This window comes from Rhinatrema bivittatum, chromosome 3, assembly GCF_901001135.1.
Source record: "Rhinatrema bivittatum chromosome 3, aRhiBiv1.1, whole genome shotgun sequence".
In the NCBI taxonomy this organism is placed as follows: Eukaryota; Metazoa; Chordata; class Amphibia; order Gymnophiona; family Rhinatrematidae; genus Rhinatrema; species Rhinatrema bivittatum.
The window spans coordinates 236,468,490-236,489,140 of record NC_042617.1 but is presented as its reverse complement, the minus strand read 5'-3'; the positions used below and the strand labels follow the sequence as shown (position 1 = coordinate 236,489,140).

Here is a 20,651-nt window from a genome sequence, read left to right as displayed (position 1 = left end):
TTCCTCCGCCTTGAACCTTGCCTGGCCACTTTCAAAAAGGCATAAAAACGTGCTTTTCAGAAAGGGCCTATCCTGAAACCAACCAAACCTAGACACACCTACCCTGTCCCCCCCGTCTAGTCTCCTAGTCTCCCTCCATCCCACCCCGCCTGCCCTTCCCCTTATCCTAAGGCAATACCTCATTGCCATCCCCCTCCCGCCCCTTCATTTTATCGCTCTGCAATTTTACAAAATCTTTCAGATAAACTGAGGTAAAACAATTTTACTTTAGTTGCAACTATTGTAAATAGATCCTTCTGTAAATAAGTTCCTTTTATTTTTATGGTTGTTCTTTATTCTCTATTTCTCGCTACCTATCTTCCCTCTCCTCTCCTGTCTCCCTTAGCCCTCCCTCTTTCTGGCCTGCTCCCATCCCCCGCCCCCTGTTCATTGTAATTCCTCCTTTAATTGAGTTACTTGTAAACCGGCGTGATGTGCCATACGAACGTCGGTATATTAAAAGTTGTTAAATAAATAAATAAATAAATAGATGAGAAAGGGTAAAAGGGGCACTTAGGGATGAAAAAGCCATAGCAGAGAGACTAAATTAATTTTTTGCTTCGGTATTCACTGAGGATGAGGTAAGAGATATACCCATGCCTGAAATGATATCCAAATGTGATAATGCAGAAGAACTGAAAGAAATCTCAATGAACCTGGAAGATGTAGGGCAAACTGACAAACTAAAGAGCAGTAAAATCACCTGGACCAGATGGTATACATCCCAGCATGCTGAAAGAACCGAGAAATGAAATTGCGGACCTACTATTGGAAAATTTGTAAACTATCGCTGCCATAGATGATATTATTGATTCTCAACCAATGTGTCACCAAGCACCAGCAGGTGTGTTGCACACTTCCTGGTCTTCCGCTGCTCTTCCCTCCCTCTCCTCCACTCCAGTGAGATGCAGACAATTCTTTGACAAATACTACTGCCATTCCTGCCCAAGCTATCAGTACATTGAAGCTCAGAGGGGGAAAAGCAGCAGTGTTTGTGGAAGCCAGCAACTGCAACATGGCCTTTTCTTCTCGCCCTTGCAACCCGGAAGTTAGCAGGACATGCAGGAAGAAGAAAGGGCCATGCTTCTTAGAGATAAAGTGCCCCAAGGCTCCCTGCGATCGCGCTTCCTTCTCCTTTTTGAGGAAGTCCTTCACTACCACAGAGCCGGGGCAGCGGCTCAAAATGAGCTTTCATCAGCTGAGCTAGAACCACGTTGAAGTCCCAAGACAGACCAGGATGCCTTAGGGGAGGCTTCAACTGAAGTAGGCCCCGCATGAAATGAACAACTATACGCTGTAGTGAGATAGGTGCACCTTCCACACCCTGGTGGTACATGCCAATCGCACTCAGGTGAGGCCTAATGGAATTGGTCTATAAGCCAGTTTTCAAGAGGTGCAAAAGGTAGTCAAGCAGTTTTTGAGTGGGGGCAGGAGAATGGATTAGGACATTCTGCTCAAATAACAGGGAAAACCTCCTCCTCTTCAGTCCATAGGTCTTTCTTGAGGAAGGCTTTCTAAAGGCCACCAGGACCCGAGACACATCCTCAAAAAGATCAAGTGGCTGCAGGATTAACTCTCAACATCCAGGCTGTGAATTGACAGGGCCTGGAGGTTGAATTGCTGCAGCCTGCCCTGATCTTGCGTGATGAGATCTGGGAAAGTCCCCAGACTGATCGGTTTCCAGATGGAAAACTCCTGTAGGAGTGGAAACCAGACCTGTCTCGGTCAATAAGGGGCTATGAGGATTATAGGTCTTGAACAAGTAGATGTGAATCGGTTATTTACACTTTCGAATATTAGAAGGACTAGGGGGCATTCCATGAAGTTAGCAAGTAACACATTTAAGACTAACCGGAGAAAATTCCTTTTCACTCAATGCACAATAAAGCTCTGGAATCTGTTGCCAGAGAATGTGGTTAGTGCAGTTAGTGTAGCTGGGTTCAAAAAAGGTTTGGATAAGTTCTTGGAGGAGAAGTCCATTAACGGCTATTAATCAAATTTACTTAGGGAATAGCCACTGCTATTAAGTGCATCAGTAGCATGGGATCTTCTTAGTGTTTGGGTAATTGCCAGGTTCTTGTGGCCTGGTGTGGCCTCCGTTAGAAACAGGATGCTGGGCTTGATGGACCCTTGGTCTGACCCAGCATGGCAATTTCTTATGTTCTTATGTTAGTTCCCCTGTCCTCAAGAAGCTTCAAGAGAGTCTTCGCCAGCAAGGGAATCGGAGGATACGCGTACAGAAGACCCTTGCCAAAGTGACAGGCAAGGGCGTCCGAGGCTGGTTTGCTGTCTGTCCTGTACAGGGAACAGAACTGAGTTACCTTCCTGTTCCACAGGGATGAGAGCAGATCTATGTCTGGGCTTCCCCAGAGGTGGAAGATCCGATTTGCGACCTCCCAGTTCAGAAACCACTCAGTCTGTCCACGACCACATTCTCTGTACCTGCCTTTGCCCTGAATACCATCCCTGCCTTTGCCCTGAACACCATCCCTGTGTCAGGAAGCATGGACTGCTTCCTGACACAGGAGGTACAATTCCATACCTCCCTGCTTGTTGACATACCACTTCGCTTCCTGGTAGTCTGTTTGGATCAGGACAACTTTGTTGGTCAGCCAATCTCTGAAAGGCCATAGCACGTATCTGATTGCCCGGAGCTCCAGGAAGTTGATCTGGCAACAGCTTTCCTGAGATGACCAGAGGCCCAGAGTGCAGAGCCCCTCTACATGAGCTCCCCAGCCCAGGGTGGATGCATCCATTGTTAGAACAATTTGTGTAGGACGACTCTGGAAAGAGATCCCCTGTTCCAGATTGGAGAGTACCCACCACCAGGACAAAGAGTCCTGGAAAGACGGGGTGACTCTGATGCAAGCCTGGAGGCTCTGCGTGGCCTAGCGCCACTACGATCGCATGGTCCATTGCACTCTGCGCATGTGTAAACTTGCCAAGGGAGTGACATGGACGATTGCGGCCATGTGGCCCAACAACCTCAACATGTCCCATGGTGACACCTGCTGGCTCCCCTGGATCTCTGCCGCAATAGACTTCAGGGTGGCGGCCCATTAAAGAGGCAGGGATGTTTTTGCCTGAGCTGTGTCTAGCAGGGCTCCTACAAAGTCCAATTGAGGTGACGGACTGAGATGGAACTTCGGGAAGTTGATGACAAACCTTAGTGACTCCAACACCCAAACGGTGAAGCTCATGGAATGAATGGCCCCTGCCTGAGATGTGCTCCTGACCAGCCAATCGTCCAGATAGGGGAAAACATGCACTCCCAGCCTGCAGAGGTGTGCCCCCACCAGTGTCAGGCATTTTGTGAAGAAATGTGGGGCTGACACTAGTCCAAACGGCAACACTCTGTTCTGGAAGTGTCGTTTTCCCACCACAAATTGGAGATACTTCCTGTGACTTGGGAAGATCTCAACATGGGTTTATGCATCCTTTAGATCGAGTGAGCACAGCCAGTCCCCGTTTTGTAGAAGGGGGAATCAAGGTGCCCAGGAAACCATCTTGAACTTTTCTTTTTTAAGAAATTTGTTCAAAGCCCTTAGGTCTAGAATGGGATGGAGTCGTCCTGTTCTCTTAGGAATCAGGAAATACCTGGAGTAGAATCCCAGCCCTCCCTGTCTTGGTGGAACAGGCTCGACAGCCCTAGCCATTAAGAGGGTGAAGAGCGCCGCAAGCCGTACTTCCTGATGTGCTACCGGCCCCCAAAATGGGTACGAGGTACAATTTGGCGGGACACCCAATAGATTTAATTGGTATTCTTCATTGATGATAGAGAGAACCCACTAGTCTGAGATTATACTGGGCCATCAGTTTGTAAAGAACCGCATCCAAACCCGCAGAGTCTCAGGTATAGGCAATTGGTTTATGCTCCCTCCGATCCAGTCAAAACCCCATCCTGAGAGTTGATTGATGGGGGCTTGGGAGCTCACATTCTGCTGGCAGGAGCGAGGGGGAGAAGGATAGTACCTCCTCTGGTGATAGAAAGACTTCCTCTGCCCCTGACTCGCCGGCCCCCTAGATAAAAAGGATGGGTCTGGAGTGCCAGCGGAGAGCTAATGAAGTGTCTCATGGTGGTCCATAACTGGACCACCTTGTCCCTCACCCTGTCTCCAAAGAGATTCTCCCCAGTACACAACAGGTCAGCGAGCCGTTCCTGAACCTCTGAACAGAGATCCAAGGCCTGCAGCCATGCCATTCTGTGGGTACAGATTCCAGAGGCCCTGTGAGTATTGGCTGATGTAGAGCTAGTAGGAGGTGATGCGGGCAATAAGCATGGCTGCCTGGAACACTTTCCTCCCAAGAGTCTCTAACGCCCTGTGGTCCTTTTCCAGGGGCGCCAAGGAATGGGTCCGAGTGTGCTTGGCACTCTTGAGGGTGGATTCAACAACCACCGATTGATAGGGCAGTTAAAGCTTATCTAATCCTGTAGCCTTCTGGATGAGGTAGACCCCTGTCCACCTTCCTGTTAACCAGAGGTACCTGTGGGGGGGGGGGGGTGTGTTCCTATATCCTCAACAGCAGCTCCTTAAGGATATTATGCACTAGGACTACCACGATTTCCTCAGAAGGCTCCACAAATGGGAGAATCTCCAGTAATCTTGTGCCTGGCATCTTCATCTGTCAATAACTGAAATGGAATGGCTTCCGCTACTACCTGCCCAAAGCCCAAAAAGGATAAGTCCTTCGGTGGGGACCTCCTTCCCTTTTCTGGAGGAGAAGGTTCTGAGAGAAGACCCTCTGAGCCATCAGAGGAGGACTCCGCAGTATCATCCACCCCAGGGATCATAAGGACCTTCTTCCTCACTGTAATCAAGAGGTCCCTGGGTGCTTGGCCTTTGTCCAGAGGCGCAGTCACCAGCAAGCCCAGTGTAGGCCCAGGTAAAGTAGGATAGGAGGCAGCAGGCCTAGTCAGAGCTTCCCCCTCCTCGGAACAGTCAATGACCATCATATCAGTCAGAGGAAACATCAGTGCCCCGCCGGGCACTGATGGCCTCCCGGGAACCAATACCAGCCAGGTCAGTAGCACACCAATGAGCCCATTGAGCTGTTCCAGCAACAGCTCCAAAGTGGACAGAACCGGCATTGTTGCAACAGGACCAGTGCCCTGCATTGCCCGCTCCACCGCCAGCTGGATGCCAAAACTGACTGGGAGGAAGGAGGGATGGCCAGATCTTCCTCAGATCCCCGAGGTGCATCGGTGACTGGTACCAGAACTGATGGAGACAGTTGCTGACCCCCAACATCAATGGAGGATGGACGCTTCTCGTTGTGGGGTTACTTTGGGGGCATCATGGCATGAGCTAGTGCATCCCCATGCCCGGCATCATGCAAAGCTGAACAGTGCCGATGCTTCCTTGGGTTCCCTCGGTGCTCGGCCCGGTCTTTTCACAGTGCCGAGGTCGAAGATGAGGAACCAGACTTCATCACCCTGGAGGAGACAGAGCTTGGCTGGTCTCCGGTGCTCCTATCCAGTGGCAGCATCGATGGAACAGATGGAGCAGATGGCTCGGACTTTACTGATCTGAAGAGTTTCTCCATCTTGTCAAGTCAGGCACGGCGTCTGTTCTGGGTCATTTGGGTGCAATTACGGCAACCATGGACATCATGCGATACCCCCAGGTGGAGGACACATATCATGGTGATCCGTGATAGACATGGCCCTCAGGCACCAGGGACATTGACAAATACCGACTGTAGCCATGACAGAAATGAAAAAAAGAGGGACACAAAAATGACAATGATGGCGGAGGGCTACAATGATCAGTGGGCACCAAGGCACCACCGCCTCAGGGGAGGTAGATGTGAAAGGATACACACTGAGAACCTAGCTGAGGAGGCTATAGGAGGGACCAAGAGGGACCTAGCTTCAATGGAATGCAAACTCCGAAGAAAAAAAATCAGGGGAAAAAGGTTTCCTGTTTCCACAAGTTTCAGAGAAAAAAAGCTCACTTAAACCATGATGCAACAGCTTTGCGGAAAAACAGATTGAAAAGGGATCCTGCGGAAATTTTGACAGAAGTTTCCATGCCAGGCTCCATCTGATTATGCCACCCATGTGTGAGGACTACCAACCTGCTTGTCCTTGAGAAACAAAATGATTCTGGAGCAGAAGAATAGGAAAATTAGTTCTTACCTGATAATTTTCGTTCCTGTAGTACCACGGATCAGTCCAGACCATGGGTTGAGCCTCCTGCCCAGCAGATGGAGACAGACTAAAACTGTAAGGGTATCCTATAACAGGACAGAGTCTACCCTGCAGCCCCTTTAGTATAACCATTGTCAAAGCAGAATAAAGATAACCAGTAAAAGATCAAGCAAGAAACAAAAGAATCTAAACAGGTAACGAGATAACTCTCAGAACAGAAGCAATTGCAAACATTGAATGGACTCTGTATAAGATCGCTCTTGTATATCCCTCATCATCAATATAGACGCTTCTGGTGCCTTTAAGGATAATCGTAGAGAAATTCCAGTGCCATGGACGGATCCAGAGTACCTCTAGGGACAAAAAAACCAAAATTTCGAGCGACCGAGGACAGATGGGAGGGCGTCAGGACTGATCCGTGGTACTACAGGAACGAAAATCATCAGGTAAGAACTAATTTTCCTTTCCCTGTACGAACCCGGATCAGTCCAGACCATGGGATGTACCCAAAGCTTCCCTAGATAGGTGGGACCGAAACAGTCCTGCTCGAAGCACTTGCCTGCCCAAAGGAACGAAACACTGAAACCTGTACATCAAGGCATTAGTGCCGAGCAAATGTATGCAGGGATTTCCAAGTAGCGGCCCTGCAAATTTCCTGCAGAGAGACCGAACGACTCTCCGCCCAGGAGGTAGCCTGAGAACGCAAGGAATGAGCCTTTAAGCCCTCTGGAATCGCGCGGCCTTGAGAAATATAGGCAGACAAGATTGCCTCCTTCAACCAGTGGGCGATCGTAGCCTTGGAAGCTTGCTTGCCCCTGTTTGGGTCACTCCATAAACAAAAAGATGATCCGAGACTCGGAAATCATTGGTGACCTGAAGATGCTGTATCAAGACGCGTTTTACATTTATTCATTTTTCGAGTTTTATATACCGTCCGGTTTCGCCATAACAACGGTTTACAAAGTTTTGATGTTTAACAGAGTGTTCAAAAGTTCATATGCTTGTTAACATGGTTATCTTAATCATTATAAACATAGTTTGGTTGTTAAATTGTACACGTTATATTACTTGCTTTGGATTGGTTCTGCATGTTTATTTGGGCCGGTCGGGAGGGAAGTTGTAGCATAGGGTCATAGGGTGTTTTGGTAGGCTTTGGTGAATATCCAAGTTTTTAGTTCTTTATTGAAGGTTTTTAAATTTTGTTGTGTTCTCAGTTTGGTTGGGAAGGGAGTTCCATAGTTCGGGGCTTCCTAGGGATATGGCTCTCTTCCGAGTTGAGGTAAGTTTGTGACGAGCAGGTGGAATTTTTAATAGACCTTTGTTAGCTGAGCGGAGATTTCACTTTAGTGAGTGGAGTTTTATGGATGCACTTAGCCAATTTGTTTTTCATATATTATTTTGTGTATTATGGACAGTATTTTGTAGTCTATCCTGTATTTTATTGGGAGCCAGTGTAGTGAGATGAGAGTTGGAGTAATGTGATCATATTTTTTCGTTCCTGTGAGCATTCTGGCGGCTGTGTTTTGAAGGATTTGGAGCGGTTGGATGGTGGTGAGAAGTAAGTTGAATAGCAGGGAGTTGCAGTAATCCAGGTTGGAGAATATGAGTAGTGGGAGGACTGTTCTAAGTCGTTGGGGGAAAGGAAAGGTTTTAGGTGTCGTAGGGTTAGGAGTTTGTGATATCAGTCTTTGATTTTTGCAGAGATGTGGTTCTTGAAGGATAGTTCCTTGTCAATTATGACTCCTAGGTTGCGAGCATGGGTGACAGGGGAGATTGCCATTTTTTGATTCATTATGTTGAGCGTTGGTATGTGCGTAGGGTTGTTCTTTCTATCCAGCATGATTATTTCTGTCTTATCTATGTTTAGGATAAGTCTCATGCTGGTTAGTAGTTGCTTTATTGTGGTGAGGCAGTTGGCTGTTTTTTTGAAGGTGTCTTCTAGTGAGTTGTGTATTGGGATAAGTATCTGGATGTCATCAGCATATATGAAGTGGGTCAGTTTAAGGTTTGAGAGGAAGTGGCATATCGGGAGAAGATAAATGTTTAAGAGTGTCGCCGAAAGTGCGGAGCCTTGGGGAACTCCAGTGTCAAGGTTTATTTTCTTTGAGGGTGTCGTTGATTGACACCTGGTAGGTCCTTTGTGATAGATAGGATGAGAACCATTGTAGGGTTTTTTCATTTACACCGATTTCGGAGAGGCGGTCAATCAATATTGAATGGTTAACCATGTCGAAGGCTGCTGATAGGTCTAGTAGGACTAGAAGGTAGCTGTGGTCATTGTCATTTAATGATAGGAGAAGTGATTCAGTGTTTAGTTGTTTCCTGAAGCCGAACTGCGTGGGAAGTAGGATGTTTTTCCTTTCCAGGTGGTCACTGAGTTGGGATTGGATGATTTTTTCAATAATTTTGGCGATGAATGGTAGGTTTGATATGGGTCGGTAGTTTAGTTGGTTTTCTGGATCAAGGTTGGTATTTTTCAGTATGGGTTTGATAATAGCTGATTTTAGGCAGTTGGGGTAGTTTTCTTCTGTTAGGGATAGATTCACGATGTCAGTTAATGTTTTGGTTATTGATGGTTCGATGGCTTTGATCGTCTGTATGGGTATGTTATCGATGGAATGCTTAGCTGGGTTCATTTTTTTGATAATATTTTGGATTTCCAGTGATGATGCTGAATCAAAGTTCGGCCAGCTAGGTGTTTGATTAATTTGTATTTTTGGGTCTTGCGTGTTGTTGTTGAGGTTTTTGTTTATGAGGTTTTTGATTTTTTCGTTAAAGACGTTGCTTGAGAGCTTGGTGATGTTTGTTCATTGGAGGATTTGGTTAGGCCATGTACGATATTGAAGAGCATACTTGGGTTGTGTTGGAATTTGGTTTTTTTTTTGAGTAGAAGTCTTTTTTTGCATTGTGGATAAGTTTTTTGTAGTATGCTAAGTGTGATCGGTAGGGGTTCAGTAGTGTAGTTTTGTTGTTCCTCCAGGTTTTTTCTTTTTTCGGAGTTCGCGTTTGGCTGATCTGCTGTTGTCATTGTACCACTGGTTCTGGTGTTTTGGGTTTTTTATTGTTTTCTTTATTGTGGGGTTTATCTTGTCTGCTATTGTTTTTGTGATGTTGAGCCAGGAGGAGGTGGCGTTTTCTGCGTTAGATAGGTCTATGTTTGATAGTTCTGTTTGTAGATGATCTTGCAGTGTCTGTATGTTGAAAGGTAGACAGTAGAAGGATCTAGGTGGGCTTTTTTCTGATGTAAATTTGAAGTTGGAGGACAGCTTGGCATAGATTAGAGAGTGGTCCGACTAGGGGATTTATTTATTTAAAATCTTTTCTATACCATCGTTAAGTTATATACCATCACAACGGTTTACATATCTATATTTGTGTGGAGAGTAATCCATATGTCGGTATTGATGAAGACGAGGTCTAGTGTGTGACCTGCTTTGTGCGTTGGGCCTTTGATGATTTGACTTAGTCCAAGGGTTGATAGGGCTTCTGTTATTGCGTTGCATGTGGGGGATTGTGTCAACGTGAATGTTAAAGTCTCCTAAGATGATGATGGGTTTGTTGATAGAATTCTTGTCAAAACTATCAGTGTTGAGCAGTGCCGATCTAGAGAATTGGGGGGGACAGTATATCAGACAGATTTGTAGTGAAGGTGAGTCGAATAGTGCAATTTCCAGTGGTGAATGGGTGTTGGTTGGGAGTAGTTTCATCTGTAAGTTTTTTTTATGATTAGTATTATTTTATTTATTTATTTATTTATTTAATGGCTTTTATATACCGACGAACGTTGGGAACATCTCATCGGTTTACAGAGAAAGGAGGAGGTATTAGACCTCCTCCTTTCTTTTTTGGTTGAGGGATTGAAAACATTCTGTAGCTGGGGTTATTGATTTGGTTTATTAAGACTGGGTCAGTGTTCCCGACCGGGGAAGGTCACCCCCAACTGAATTGGCGATATCCTCAGAGGAAAAAGCAGGGAGCTCCACTGTCTGACATGAAAGGAAGAGACAACTTTCGGGAGGAAAGACAATACAGTCTTGAGGGAGACTCCCGAATCAGAAAGACGCAGGAAGGGCTCCCTACAGGACAGCGCTTGGATCTCAGACACCCTTCTGGCAGAGCAGATAGAGACTAGAAAAACCGTCTTAAGCGTGAGATCCTTAAGGGTAGACTGTCGGAGGGGTTCAAAGGGAGCCTGACAGAGGGCCCGAAGAACCAAATTAAGACTCCACGAAGGACAAGTGAACCGGAGAGCTGGATTCAAATGCTTGGCGCCCTTGAGGAAACTGACATCTGGATGCGACGCAACCGCGTAACCATCAATATTGCCCAAGAGGGAGCCGAGAGCGGACACTGCACCCGGAGCAAACCAAAGAATAGGCCCTTGCAGAGGCCTCTCTGAAGAAAGGAAAGAATCAGGGAAACCGGAGCTGCATGCGCCGACACACCCAACTCTGCACAGACAGTTTCAAAAACCTTCCATACCCGGACATAGGCAAGCGAAGTAGAGGTCTTGCTAGCGCGCAGGAAAGTGGAGATAACCTCCTCCTTATATTCCTTTTGCCTTAGTCTCTGCCATTCAAAAGCCAGGCCACTAGACAAAAGCGATCCACCTGGTCGAAAAATACAGGACTTTGACGGAGATCCGTCGCCAGGTTGACCAGATCCACGAACCATGGTCTGCGAGGCCACTCGGGAGCTACAAGAATGACTGGACCCATGTGGAGTTCTATTCTTCAAAGAACCTTTCCCACTAGAGGCCAAGGCGGGAACATGTACAGAAGAGCATCTTGTGGCCAAGGAAGGGCTAGTGCATCTACCCCTTTCGAGCAGTGCTCCCTCCAGTGGCTGAAGAACCTGGGAGCTTTATCATTGCCCTGGGTCGCCATCAGGTCCAGGTGAGGAGAGCCCCACCTGCGGATGATCAGCTCCATCGCTCCGTCTGACAACTCCCACTCGCCCGGATCGAGGCGCTAGCGACTCAAGAAATCGGCCTGGACATTCTCCTCGCCCGCTATGTGAGAAGCTGCTAGGCGTTCCAGGTGGCGCTCTGCCCAGGCAAAGAGCTTGCTGGCTTCCAGGGCTACCAGACGACTCCTGGTGCTCCCCTGTCGATTGATGTAGGCCAAATCCTTCAAGGTGGTTTTGCAAATAGGCTCAAACGAAGCGCCACACAAGGCCTGAAGAACAAGATTCAAATTCTAGGACGGACAAAGCTGACGAATCGGAGGCCGCAGATGTTTCGCCCCTCGCAGGAAACGTGCTACACCAGGATGAGCCGCCACTGGTTTCCCCTGAATCAAACCACGTAAGGAACCCAGCGCCGCCACCTGAACCCGCAAGGAACTACATGAAAGACCCTTAGACAAACCGTCCTGCAGGAACAGAAGGATATCCGGCATGGTCGCTCGAGTAGGAACCACGTCCCGGTCCAGACACCACGATTCAAACAACTTCCAGACCCCAACATAAGATAAGGAAGTAGACGTCTTCTGGGAGCGTAATAGAGTAGCGACCCCCGGTTCCGCGTAGCCCTTAGATCTCAGCCTTTGCCTCTCAAAAGCCAGGCCGCTAGACAAAAGCGATCGACCTGGTCGAAACACACGGGTCCTTGGTGCAGAAGGTCCGGAACATACGGGAAACGGAGAGGCTACTCTACCGTCAGGTTCAGGAGATCTGCGAACCATGGACGCCATGGCCACTCGGGCACCACCAGAACAACGTCCGCCGAGTGTGCCTCGATCCGCCGCAACACCTTTCCTATGAGTGGCCACGGAGGAAACACATAGTAGTTCGTCCGTCGGCCATGGAAGAGCCAGAGCATCTACTCCCTCTGCTGCCGTCTCCCGCCTTCGAGCAAAAAACAGAGGCGCTTTCGCATTGCGGAAGGTTGCCATCAAATCGATCGCAGGTGTGCCCCAACGAGCACAAATGAGCCTGAAGGCATCCTCCGCTAGATCCCACTCTCCTGGATCCAGCCAATTTCGGCTCAAGAAATCGGCCTGAACATTGTCTACCCCGGCTATGTGGGAGGCTGCGAGACAACTGAGATGATGCTCCGCCCAGGCGAACATGAGACTAGTTTTGGACGCTACAGCCGGACTCTTGGTTCCCCCTTGTCGGTTGATGTACGCCACCGTGGTCGTGTTGTCGGACAACACTCTGACTGCCCTGCTGCGAATCAGTGGTAGGAACTCCAGAAGAGCCAGCCGAACCGCTCTGGTTTCCAGATGATTTATGGACCACGACGCTTCCTGAGGCGACCACTGCCCCTGTATTGAACGCCGTAAGCACACCGCTCCCCAGCCGAGCAGACTGGCATCCGTGGTAATGACCGTCCAAGACAGGATCTCTAAAGGAACCTCGCGACTCAAGTTGGCCGGACACAACCACCAATCCAAGCTGTCCCTGGCTGCCAGAGTCAGGGGCAGATTAAATTCTTCCGAGACCGGGTTCCACTGGGAGAGCAACGCTGACTGTAAGGGCCGCATATGAGCGAACGCCCAAGGTACCAATTCCAGTGTTGACGTCAAGGACCCCAACACCTGCAAATAGTCCCAGACAATGGGCACCTGCTTGGATAACAATCTGCGAATGCGCGCTTGCAATGTAAACATTCGGTCTTGTGTAAGAGAAACCGTTCCCTGACGCGTGTCGAACAACGCTCCCAAAAACTCCAGGGACTGCGACGGCGTCAACTGACTCTTGGAGACATTGACTATCCAACCGAGCTTGTCCAACAATTGGAGAATCCGCTGGATCGCTGCTCGGCAGAGCACCTCCGACTTGGCACGGATTAGCCAATCGTCCAAATATGGGTGCACCAACAGACCTTCCCTCCGGAGGTGCGCTGCCACTACCACCATAATCTTGGTGAACGTTAGAGGTGCTGTGGCCAGACCGAACGGGAGGGCCTGGAATTGAAAATGCTGGCCCAGCACTGCAAACCAAAGGAACTGTTGATGCTCTGCCCGAATGCAGATGTGGAGATACGCCTCCGTGAGGTCCAGGGAGGCCCGAAACTCCCCCGGACGCACGGACACGATCACCGACCATTCGGTTTCGAATGGAACACAGACCACCGGTTCCATTCAAAACCGAGGAACCTGCAGACATTTGTTGACCCCCTTCAGGTCCAGGATGGGCCGAAACGTTCCTTCCTTCTTTGGTACTACGAAGTAAATGGAATATCGGCCCCTGCGAAGTTCGTTGATCGGAACGGGAACGATCGCGCCGAGCTCCCTGAGACTATCTAGTGTGACCCGTATCGCCTGTCGCTTCACTGAGAACCCGCAAGGGGATACCAGAAAAAACGGAAAAGGCCGGTGTAAAAAATCTAACTCGTAACCGTGTCTTATCACATCTAGGACCCATTGGTCCGACGTGATCCTGGTCCATGCCTCGTGAAAACGGCCGAGACGCCCCCCAATTCTGGGAACGGAGGAATGGACCGGCCGCCCATCATTGTGCAGGTTTGCCCCCCTACACAGGCTGACCGGCGCCCGAATGACCGAAACAGCGCCTGCGAAAGGACTGCGAATAAGATTGTTGACGCTGTGCACTGTGACGAAAAGAAGAAACGGATCCCCGGGAGCCTCGAGGCCGGCAACTACTGCGAAAACGCGACCTGGAAGGGCCAGCCCCCCGAGACCGCGGCCTGTCCTCTGGTAAACCTTATTCTCCCCCAGGGATTCAATCAAATCTTCCAATTCTTTACCAAACAACACTCCCCTTGAAGGGCAAGAAACCTAGCCGTGCTTTAGAAGTCACGTCCGCCGACCAATGTTGTAACCACAACGGCCTCCGCGCGGCCACCGCCGAAACCATCGTCCTGGCCGAAATGCGAAGAAGATCATAGAAGGCATCCGCACTATAAGCGATCACCGCCTCCAAGCGACTCGCTTGGCGTGCTTCTTCCGGCGACAGAGACTCATTGGCCAAGAGCTGCTGTGCCCAGCGGAGACCTGCCCGAAGGGAAAATTTACTACAAATCGCCACACGAATTCCCAATGCGGAGACTTCGAAGATCTTTTTCAGCTGCACCTCCAGCTTCCTGTCTTGCAAATCCTTAAGAGCAGTACCTCCGGTGACCGGAATGGTGGTTTTCTTTGTGACCACCGCTACTGCCGAGTCTTTCTTCGGCATGCGCAGCATGTCCAGGCCGTCCTCCGGTAAGGGATAGAGTTTATCCATTGCCTTCGCCACCTTCAGCCCCAAATCCGGAGTGTCCCATTCCTTAAACAGCAAATCCGAGGCAGAAAAATGCAAAGGGAAGGCTGAAGGAGGCCCGCGGAGACCCATAACGACTGGGTCCGTTACTCCGAGCCGGGACTCCTCCTGTGGCACCTGGATCTCTAATTCCCCCAGAATTTCCGGGATAAGAGGTCCCAGCTCCTCCTTTCGAAACAAACGGATCACCTTCGGGTCATCCCCCTCGGTACCATGGGCCCCTCGGGAACCCGAGGCCCCTTGGTCTCCGTCCCCATCAATCCCCCTCGGGGGCTGGGACGGAAGCTTTGTATCCCTGGATGGGTCCTCCGGCTCATCCGTGTCCGTGGTCGATTCCAGCTCCCTCCTGGGAACGTAGGACCGGAGTGGTCGAGCCCTACTCTGGCCCTCCGACCCCGGACCTGGCTTGGACCTTTTTTCCGCCCGAGGCCCCGAATCCAGAGTGGAGGTCTCCCATGCCCTCTTCTTGGCTCGCCTACGGGCCTTGAAGGCCTTATGCATAAGCAGAACAAACGCGGACCCAAAGGAAGAGTCCGAGTCCTCTTCTTCCTCCCCTTCAGAGGGATGTGGAGAGAAAGCCCCCATGGCAGAAGCGCAACTGTCCCCCCTTGGGACCCCCCCGCTGCGAGGATAACCTCAGCGGAGGGTCGTCCTCCCCCTCACACGCCGGCAACGCGCCTGCCGCGGCTTCCCTCAGACCTAAAATGTCCGCCGTTCCCGCCGAAAACGGCGAAGAAAACAAAATGGCGCCCGGACCCAGTGTCCCCGAAGCCGGCCCGGCACTAATCGCCGGCCTGCTGACCTCGAGACCGGCGTGTACCTGCCTGCTGCCCCGCAACCCTGCCGGCGTCGCGGACCCCCCCTCCCCGCCGGAAACGCATGACGAACACAGGCTGTCCCTTGACAGCCGCGTGGCCGCGGACCCGCAGGCCTGACGTGCAGCTCTCCGCAGCATCGCGGCCCCAACGAGGAAAAAAGGGTAGGCACAGTACAAAAAAGAAAAGATCTCCCTGGCGACGGCGGTCCTCTACCTCCCCCCTCACAGGAACAGGACAGGAGAGACGAGGCACAGACAAAAGAAGAAAACAGGCAGTACTTTTTTTTTTTTTTTTTTTTTTAACACACAGACACAGTTACCAGTAAATCAGGTCCGGGTCCAGCTGGGAGGGGAAGGAACCGGGCACCCCGATGTCACCCCCAGCCCTGATAGACGCTGACAGTGGAGCTCCCTCATGTAATAGTGGCCTCAACCAGAGGGGATGGTCCCCTCAGGACCTCACTACCCTCTTGGAGGCATGCTCGGTGACCAGCAGGCAAGCCTCTGCAGTCCGAACCTCAATCAGTCGGCTTCCTACTCTCAAACTGCTTTCTCTTCCTTTTTTTTTTTTTTTTTAAACACACTAACTACCACCTAAATCTAGGCCTCAGAACAGACAGTAGGTTTGGCACCCTCTCCACCTGCTAGGAGACAGAAGAATACTGCCGGACTGTAGGTGGCACCAGCCTAGATATAGGCGGAGTTTTTGTTTGTAATCTTCTGTCTCCATCTGCTAGAGGGGGGGCCAAACCCAGGAGTCTGGACTGATCCGGGTAAGTAGAGGGAACAAAAGATTGTGGGATTCTGCCCAGGGTGCAGGGCAGAATCCCTACTGAACTGCACATGCTCAGTAGGGTATGGAGAAAAGCTGTAGAGACTACGAGATCAAAGCTCCGGGCCGGACTCCATCTGATATCACCACCGATGCGTGACAACTGCTATCCTGCTTGTCCTCTGAGAAATATACTTATTAGAAATCAAATTGATTAGACATTACCTTAAAATATTGTTAAATCCAATCAAGACATGGTGCTATTCTAGCTGCAAAAGTAATATTAAGATTGGCGAACAATCAATCCATTGGCAATTATAGTCTAAATGTTCAGAACATGGAAATTAGAATATACCTGGTAGTTCCATGGTTTCTTCATTAGCATTTCAATACACTGAAAACCAGATGTTTCACACTTTGCCATAAATGCAGTCCCTTTAGGAAATAACTTCATGTCTATGCTTTGTCCCAAGTCAATCAATGCTAGGCCATGAGATAAATTGTCTAGGTTGCACTCATTATTCTTCAGAAACCTAGAATGAATATCCATGTTTAATATAATATGTTTTAAATGTGAAAGGAGCAAACACATGCAGAGGTTGACATTCAAAGACTTTGGCTAATTTTTGGAGTTAGCCAGACAAAACTTGATATTTTAATATTTCCAACCTCTCAACATTTAAATTTTTCATTGGTAAATCAATACCTGCACAAAATGTAGCTAGATTAGAAGAGGCAGTGAGGTTGTTTTCTGGGGGCATAGCTAATATATATCTCCAGTGCTAGCTGGATAAAGTAATCCAGGTAATTGTCATCAGAAAAAATGCTGTTGTGGACAGATAACTTAAAGAAAAAAAAAAAATCTAGAGGCTGATTCCCCCCCCCCCCCTCCCCAAATACCTGAAATTGTAGCATGGGCCAACAGTTTCTCTTCTGCTCCTCAGTACAGGAAAATTAGTTCTTACCTGTTAATTTTCATTCCTGTAGTACCACGGATCAGTCCAGACAGTGGGTGTTAAGCCTCCCTTCCAGCAGGTGGAGACAGAACAAAACTGAAAGGACGTCCCACATTAGGACAGACCCTATCCTATAACCCTTCAGTATAACGATTGTCAAAGCAGAAAAAATAACAAAAACCCACTAGGGTCAAGCAAGTAACCATAAAGCTCAAAGGAGCAACCATGGAACAAGACAACAAACATGGCATACCTATACGCTCTTGCATATACTTGGTATGAAAAAACAAGGACCAAGGCTTCCAGTGTAATTGCTCAGTATTCTTGCACAAAAAGAAGCGGATCAGGACCTGTAAACCTGCAAGAACAAGCTTCGAGAGGACATAGAAAACGACAGACAGGGAAGGGCGTCTGGACTGATCTGTGGTACTACAGGAACGAAAATTAACAGGTAAGAACTAATTTTCCTTTCCCTGTACGTACCCGGATCAGTCCAGACAGTGGGATGTACCAAAAATTCCCTAAACCGGGTGGGACCGAGACAGTCCCGCTCGAAGCACTTGCCGGCCAAAGTAACCAAACACTGGAGCATGGACATCCAGACGGTAGTGTCGAGCAAAAGTATGCAAGGACGTCCAAGTGGCGGCCCTACAAATTTCCTAAGGAGAAACAGATTGACTCTCCGCCCAAGAAGTAGCCTGAGAGCGTAGAGAATGAGCCTTCAGGCCCTCAGGAACCGGTCGACCTTGACAGAGATAGGCTGAAGAAATCGCCTCCTTCAGCCATCGGGCAATAGTGGTCTTAGAAGCTTGCTTACCTCGGTTAGGACCACTCCAGAGGGCAAAAAGATGGTCTGAAACACGAAAGTCATTGGTAACCTGAAGATAGCGGAGCAGAACCTGTTTGACATCTAGCCAACGGAGATCACCCCCCGTGGATCCTGCAATCTCTTCTGGAGAAAACGCCGGGAGTTCTACCGACTGATTAACATGGAAAGAGGTAACAACCTTTGGCAAGAAGGAGGGCACAATCTTAAGGGAGACCCCTGAATCGGAAAAATGCAGGAAGGGCTTCCGACAGGACAATGCCTGAATTTCGGAGATCCGCCGAGCGGAGGAGATCGAGACCAGGAAAACAGTCTTTAATGTGAGGTCCTTTAGCGTAGCATGGCGGAGGGGTTCGAACGGAGCCATGCAGAGAGCCCGAAGGACCAGATTTAGACTCCACGAGGGTCAAGTAGCACGAGAGGAGGGTGGAGATGTGTAACGTCCCTGAGGAACCGAACGACGTCCGAATGGCCCGCTAGGGAATGACCTTCCACCTGACCCAGGAGAGAGCCGAGCGCAGAGACCTGCACACGCAAAGAACTGAAAGAAAAGCCCTTGGAGAGACCCTTCTGAAGGAAAGAGAGAACCACCGAGACCAAGGTGGAGCGGGCAGGAATACCCGATTTCACACAAGCAGACTCAAAGACCTTCCAGATGCGCACGTAGGCCAGGGAAGTGGACTGTTTGCGGGCCCACAGTAAGGTGGAGATGACCTCCGCCTTATACCCCTTGCGCCTCAGGCGGCGCCGTTCAAAAGCCAGGCCGCTAGACAGAAGCGATCGGCCTGGTCGAAAAATACAGGCCCCTGTCGGAGGAGCCAGGGTAGATGACTGAGGCGCAGGGGTCTGTCCGTCGCAAGGTTGATGAGATCTGCGAACCACGGTCTTTGCGGCCACTCGGGAGCTACCAGAATCACCGGTCCCTGGTGGAGTTCGATTCGTCTGAGAACTTTTCCCACCAGGGGCCACGGAGGAAACACGTGCAGGAGAGTGTCCGCTGGCCAAGGCAGGGCCAAAGCGTCCACGCCCTCTGAGCCATGCTCCCTCCAGCGGCTGAAGAACCGATTGGCCTTGGCATTGCGCAGAGTCGCCATGAGGTCTAGGTGAGGGGGGACCCCATCTGTTCACTATCAGAGCCATGGCCACATCCAAAAGCTCCCACTCCCCCGGGTCGAGGGATTACTGGCTGAGGAAGTCGGCCTGAATATTCTCCTTGCCCGCAATATGGGAGGCTGCTAAGCACTGCAGATGCTGTTCCACCCAGGTGAAGAGATGGCTGGCTTGCAGAGCCACCAGAGGGCTGCGAGTGCCCCCCTGGCGATTGATGTAGGCCACCGTGGTGGAGTTGTAGGAGAGGACTCTCACTGCCTTGCCGCGAAGAAGGGGAAGGAACTCCTGCAGGGCCAGGCATACCCGCCAGGGTCTCCAAACGATTGATGTGCCAGCGAGACTGAGTCGGAGACCAGGTGCCCTGGGTGGACTGGGAGAGGCACACTGCACCCCAGCCCGAGAGACTGGCATCCGTGGTCACTATCGTCCACTGCGGCGCTTCGAGGGGCATCCCCTGAAGGAGATGAGGCAGGGAGAGCCACCACTGCAAGTCGCCGACTGTAGAGGCCGAGAGCGGGAGAACTATGTGGAACTGCTCCGACACTGGCTGCCAGCGGGACAGCAAAGCTTTCTGTAACGGACGCATATGAGCAAAAGCCCAAGGGACAAGGTCTATGGTGGAGGCCATGGATCCCAGGACCTGCAGGTAGTCCCAGGCCGGAGAAGATAAGGCCACCAGGTTCTGGATCTGCTCGACTAGCTTGAGAGCAGGCACCCGCGGTAGGAAAACCTTGCTGACTCGGGTGTCGAAGTGGGCCCCCAAGAACTCTAACTCCTGGGAGGGCTGAAGGTTGCTCTTGGCGAAGTTTACTATCCACCCGAGGGAAGTGAGAAGAACTAACTCGATCCACCGCCTGGCGACAGGAGGCCGCCGACTTGGCCCTGATGAGCCAGTCGTCCAGATAGGGATGAACAAGAATCCCTTCCCGGCGCAGAGCTGCCACGACCACCACCATGACCTTTGTGAAGGTGCGTGGCGCCGTCGCGAGACCGAAAGGCAGCACCCGAAACTGGAAGTCCCGATTGAGGATTTATTTATTTATTTAAAGGCTTTTATATACCGATGTTCATGTACTGGTACATATCACGTCGGTTTACATAGAACCAAAGTTGGAAATTACATCGAACAAGAGGTTACAAATAACAGGGCAAATAACAGGGCTAACTTGTAAGAGATTATAGAAAAGGTGAGAACGATTTAAAATTATTATTACAAAAAACACATAGTAAATAACAGTCAAGCTCGGATTAACGAAAGCCTTAAGCCAGGGTGCATATTTTAGTCCAATTAACTGGCGAAATTATGGTTACGGCATCATATATCTGGCGTGGAGTAAGAAAGGATGTGAAAGCGAAGATACTTCTGGTAGTCGCGGTGAATAGGGATATGGAAATACGCCTCCGCGAGATCGAGCGAAGCGAGAAACTCTCTGGGACGAACCGCCGCTATGACCGCTCGCAGGGTTTCCATGCGGAAGTGAGGAACTCGTAAGGCCCGATTGACCTTCTTGAGGTCCAGGATTGGACGAAAAGACCTGTCCTTTTTGGGAACGATGAAGTAAATAGAATACTGGCCGGCGCCAAGCTCCCTCTCCGGGACTGGAACCACTGCACCCAGATCCAGGAGCTTGGCAACAGTTCCACCGCGTTCCTCTTGGACTGTCCGCATGGCGAGAAGAGAAAAAGATCCGGAAGATCGTGAACAATCTCGAAAGCGTATCCGTCCCTGATAATGTAGAGGACCCACTGGTCCG

The 20,651-nt window shown here is 50.0% G+C and overlaps 1 protein-coding gene across 3 annotated transcripts in view; it reads right to left on the bottom strand.

Annotated features, from left to right (window-relative positions):
• BUB1 (BUB1 mitotic checkpoint serine/threonine kinase) overlaps positions 1 to 20,651 on the bottom strand; it is a 403,183-nt gene that overhangs the window by 32,277 nt on the left and 350,255 nt on the right. For all 3 annotated transcript variants that reach the window (XM_029594322.1, XM_029594320.1, XM_029594321.1), the window contains one exon: positions 16,361 to 16,538. In XM_029594322.1, the coding sequence (XP_029450182.1) occupies positions 16,361 to 16,538 (178 nt within the window). The remainder of the gene's footprint in view (positions 1 to 16,360; positions 16,539 to 20,651) is intronic.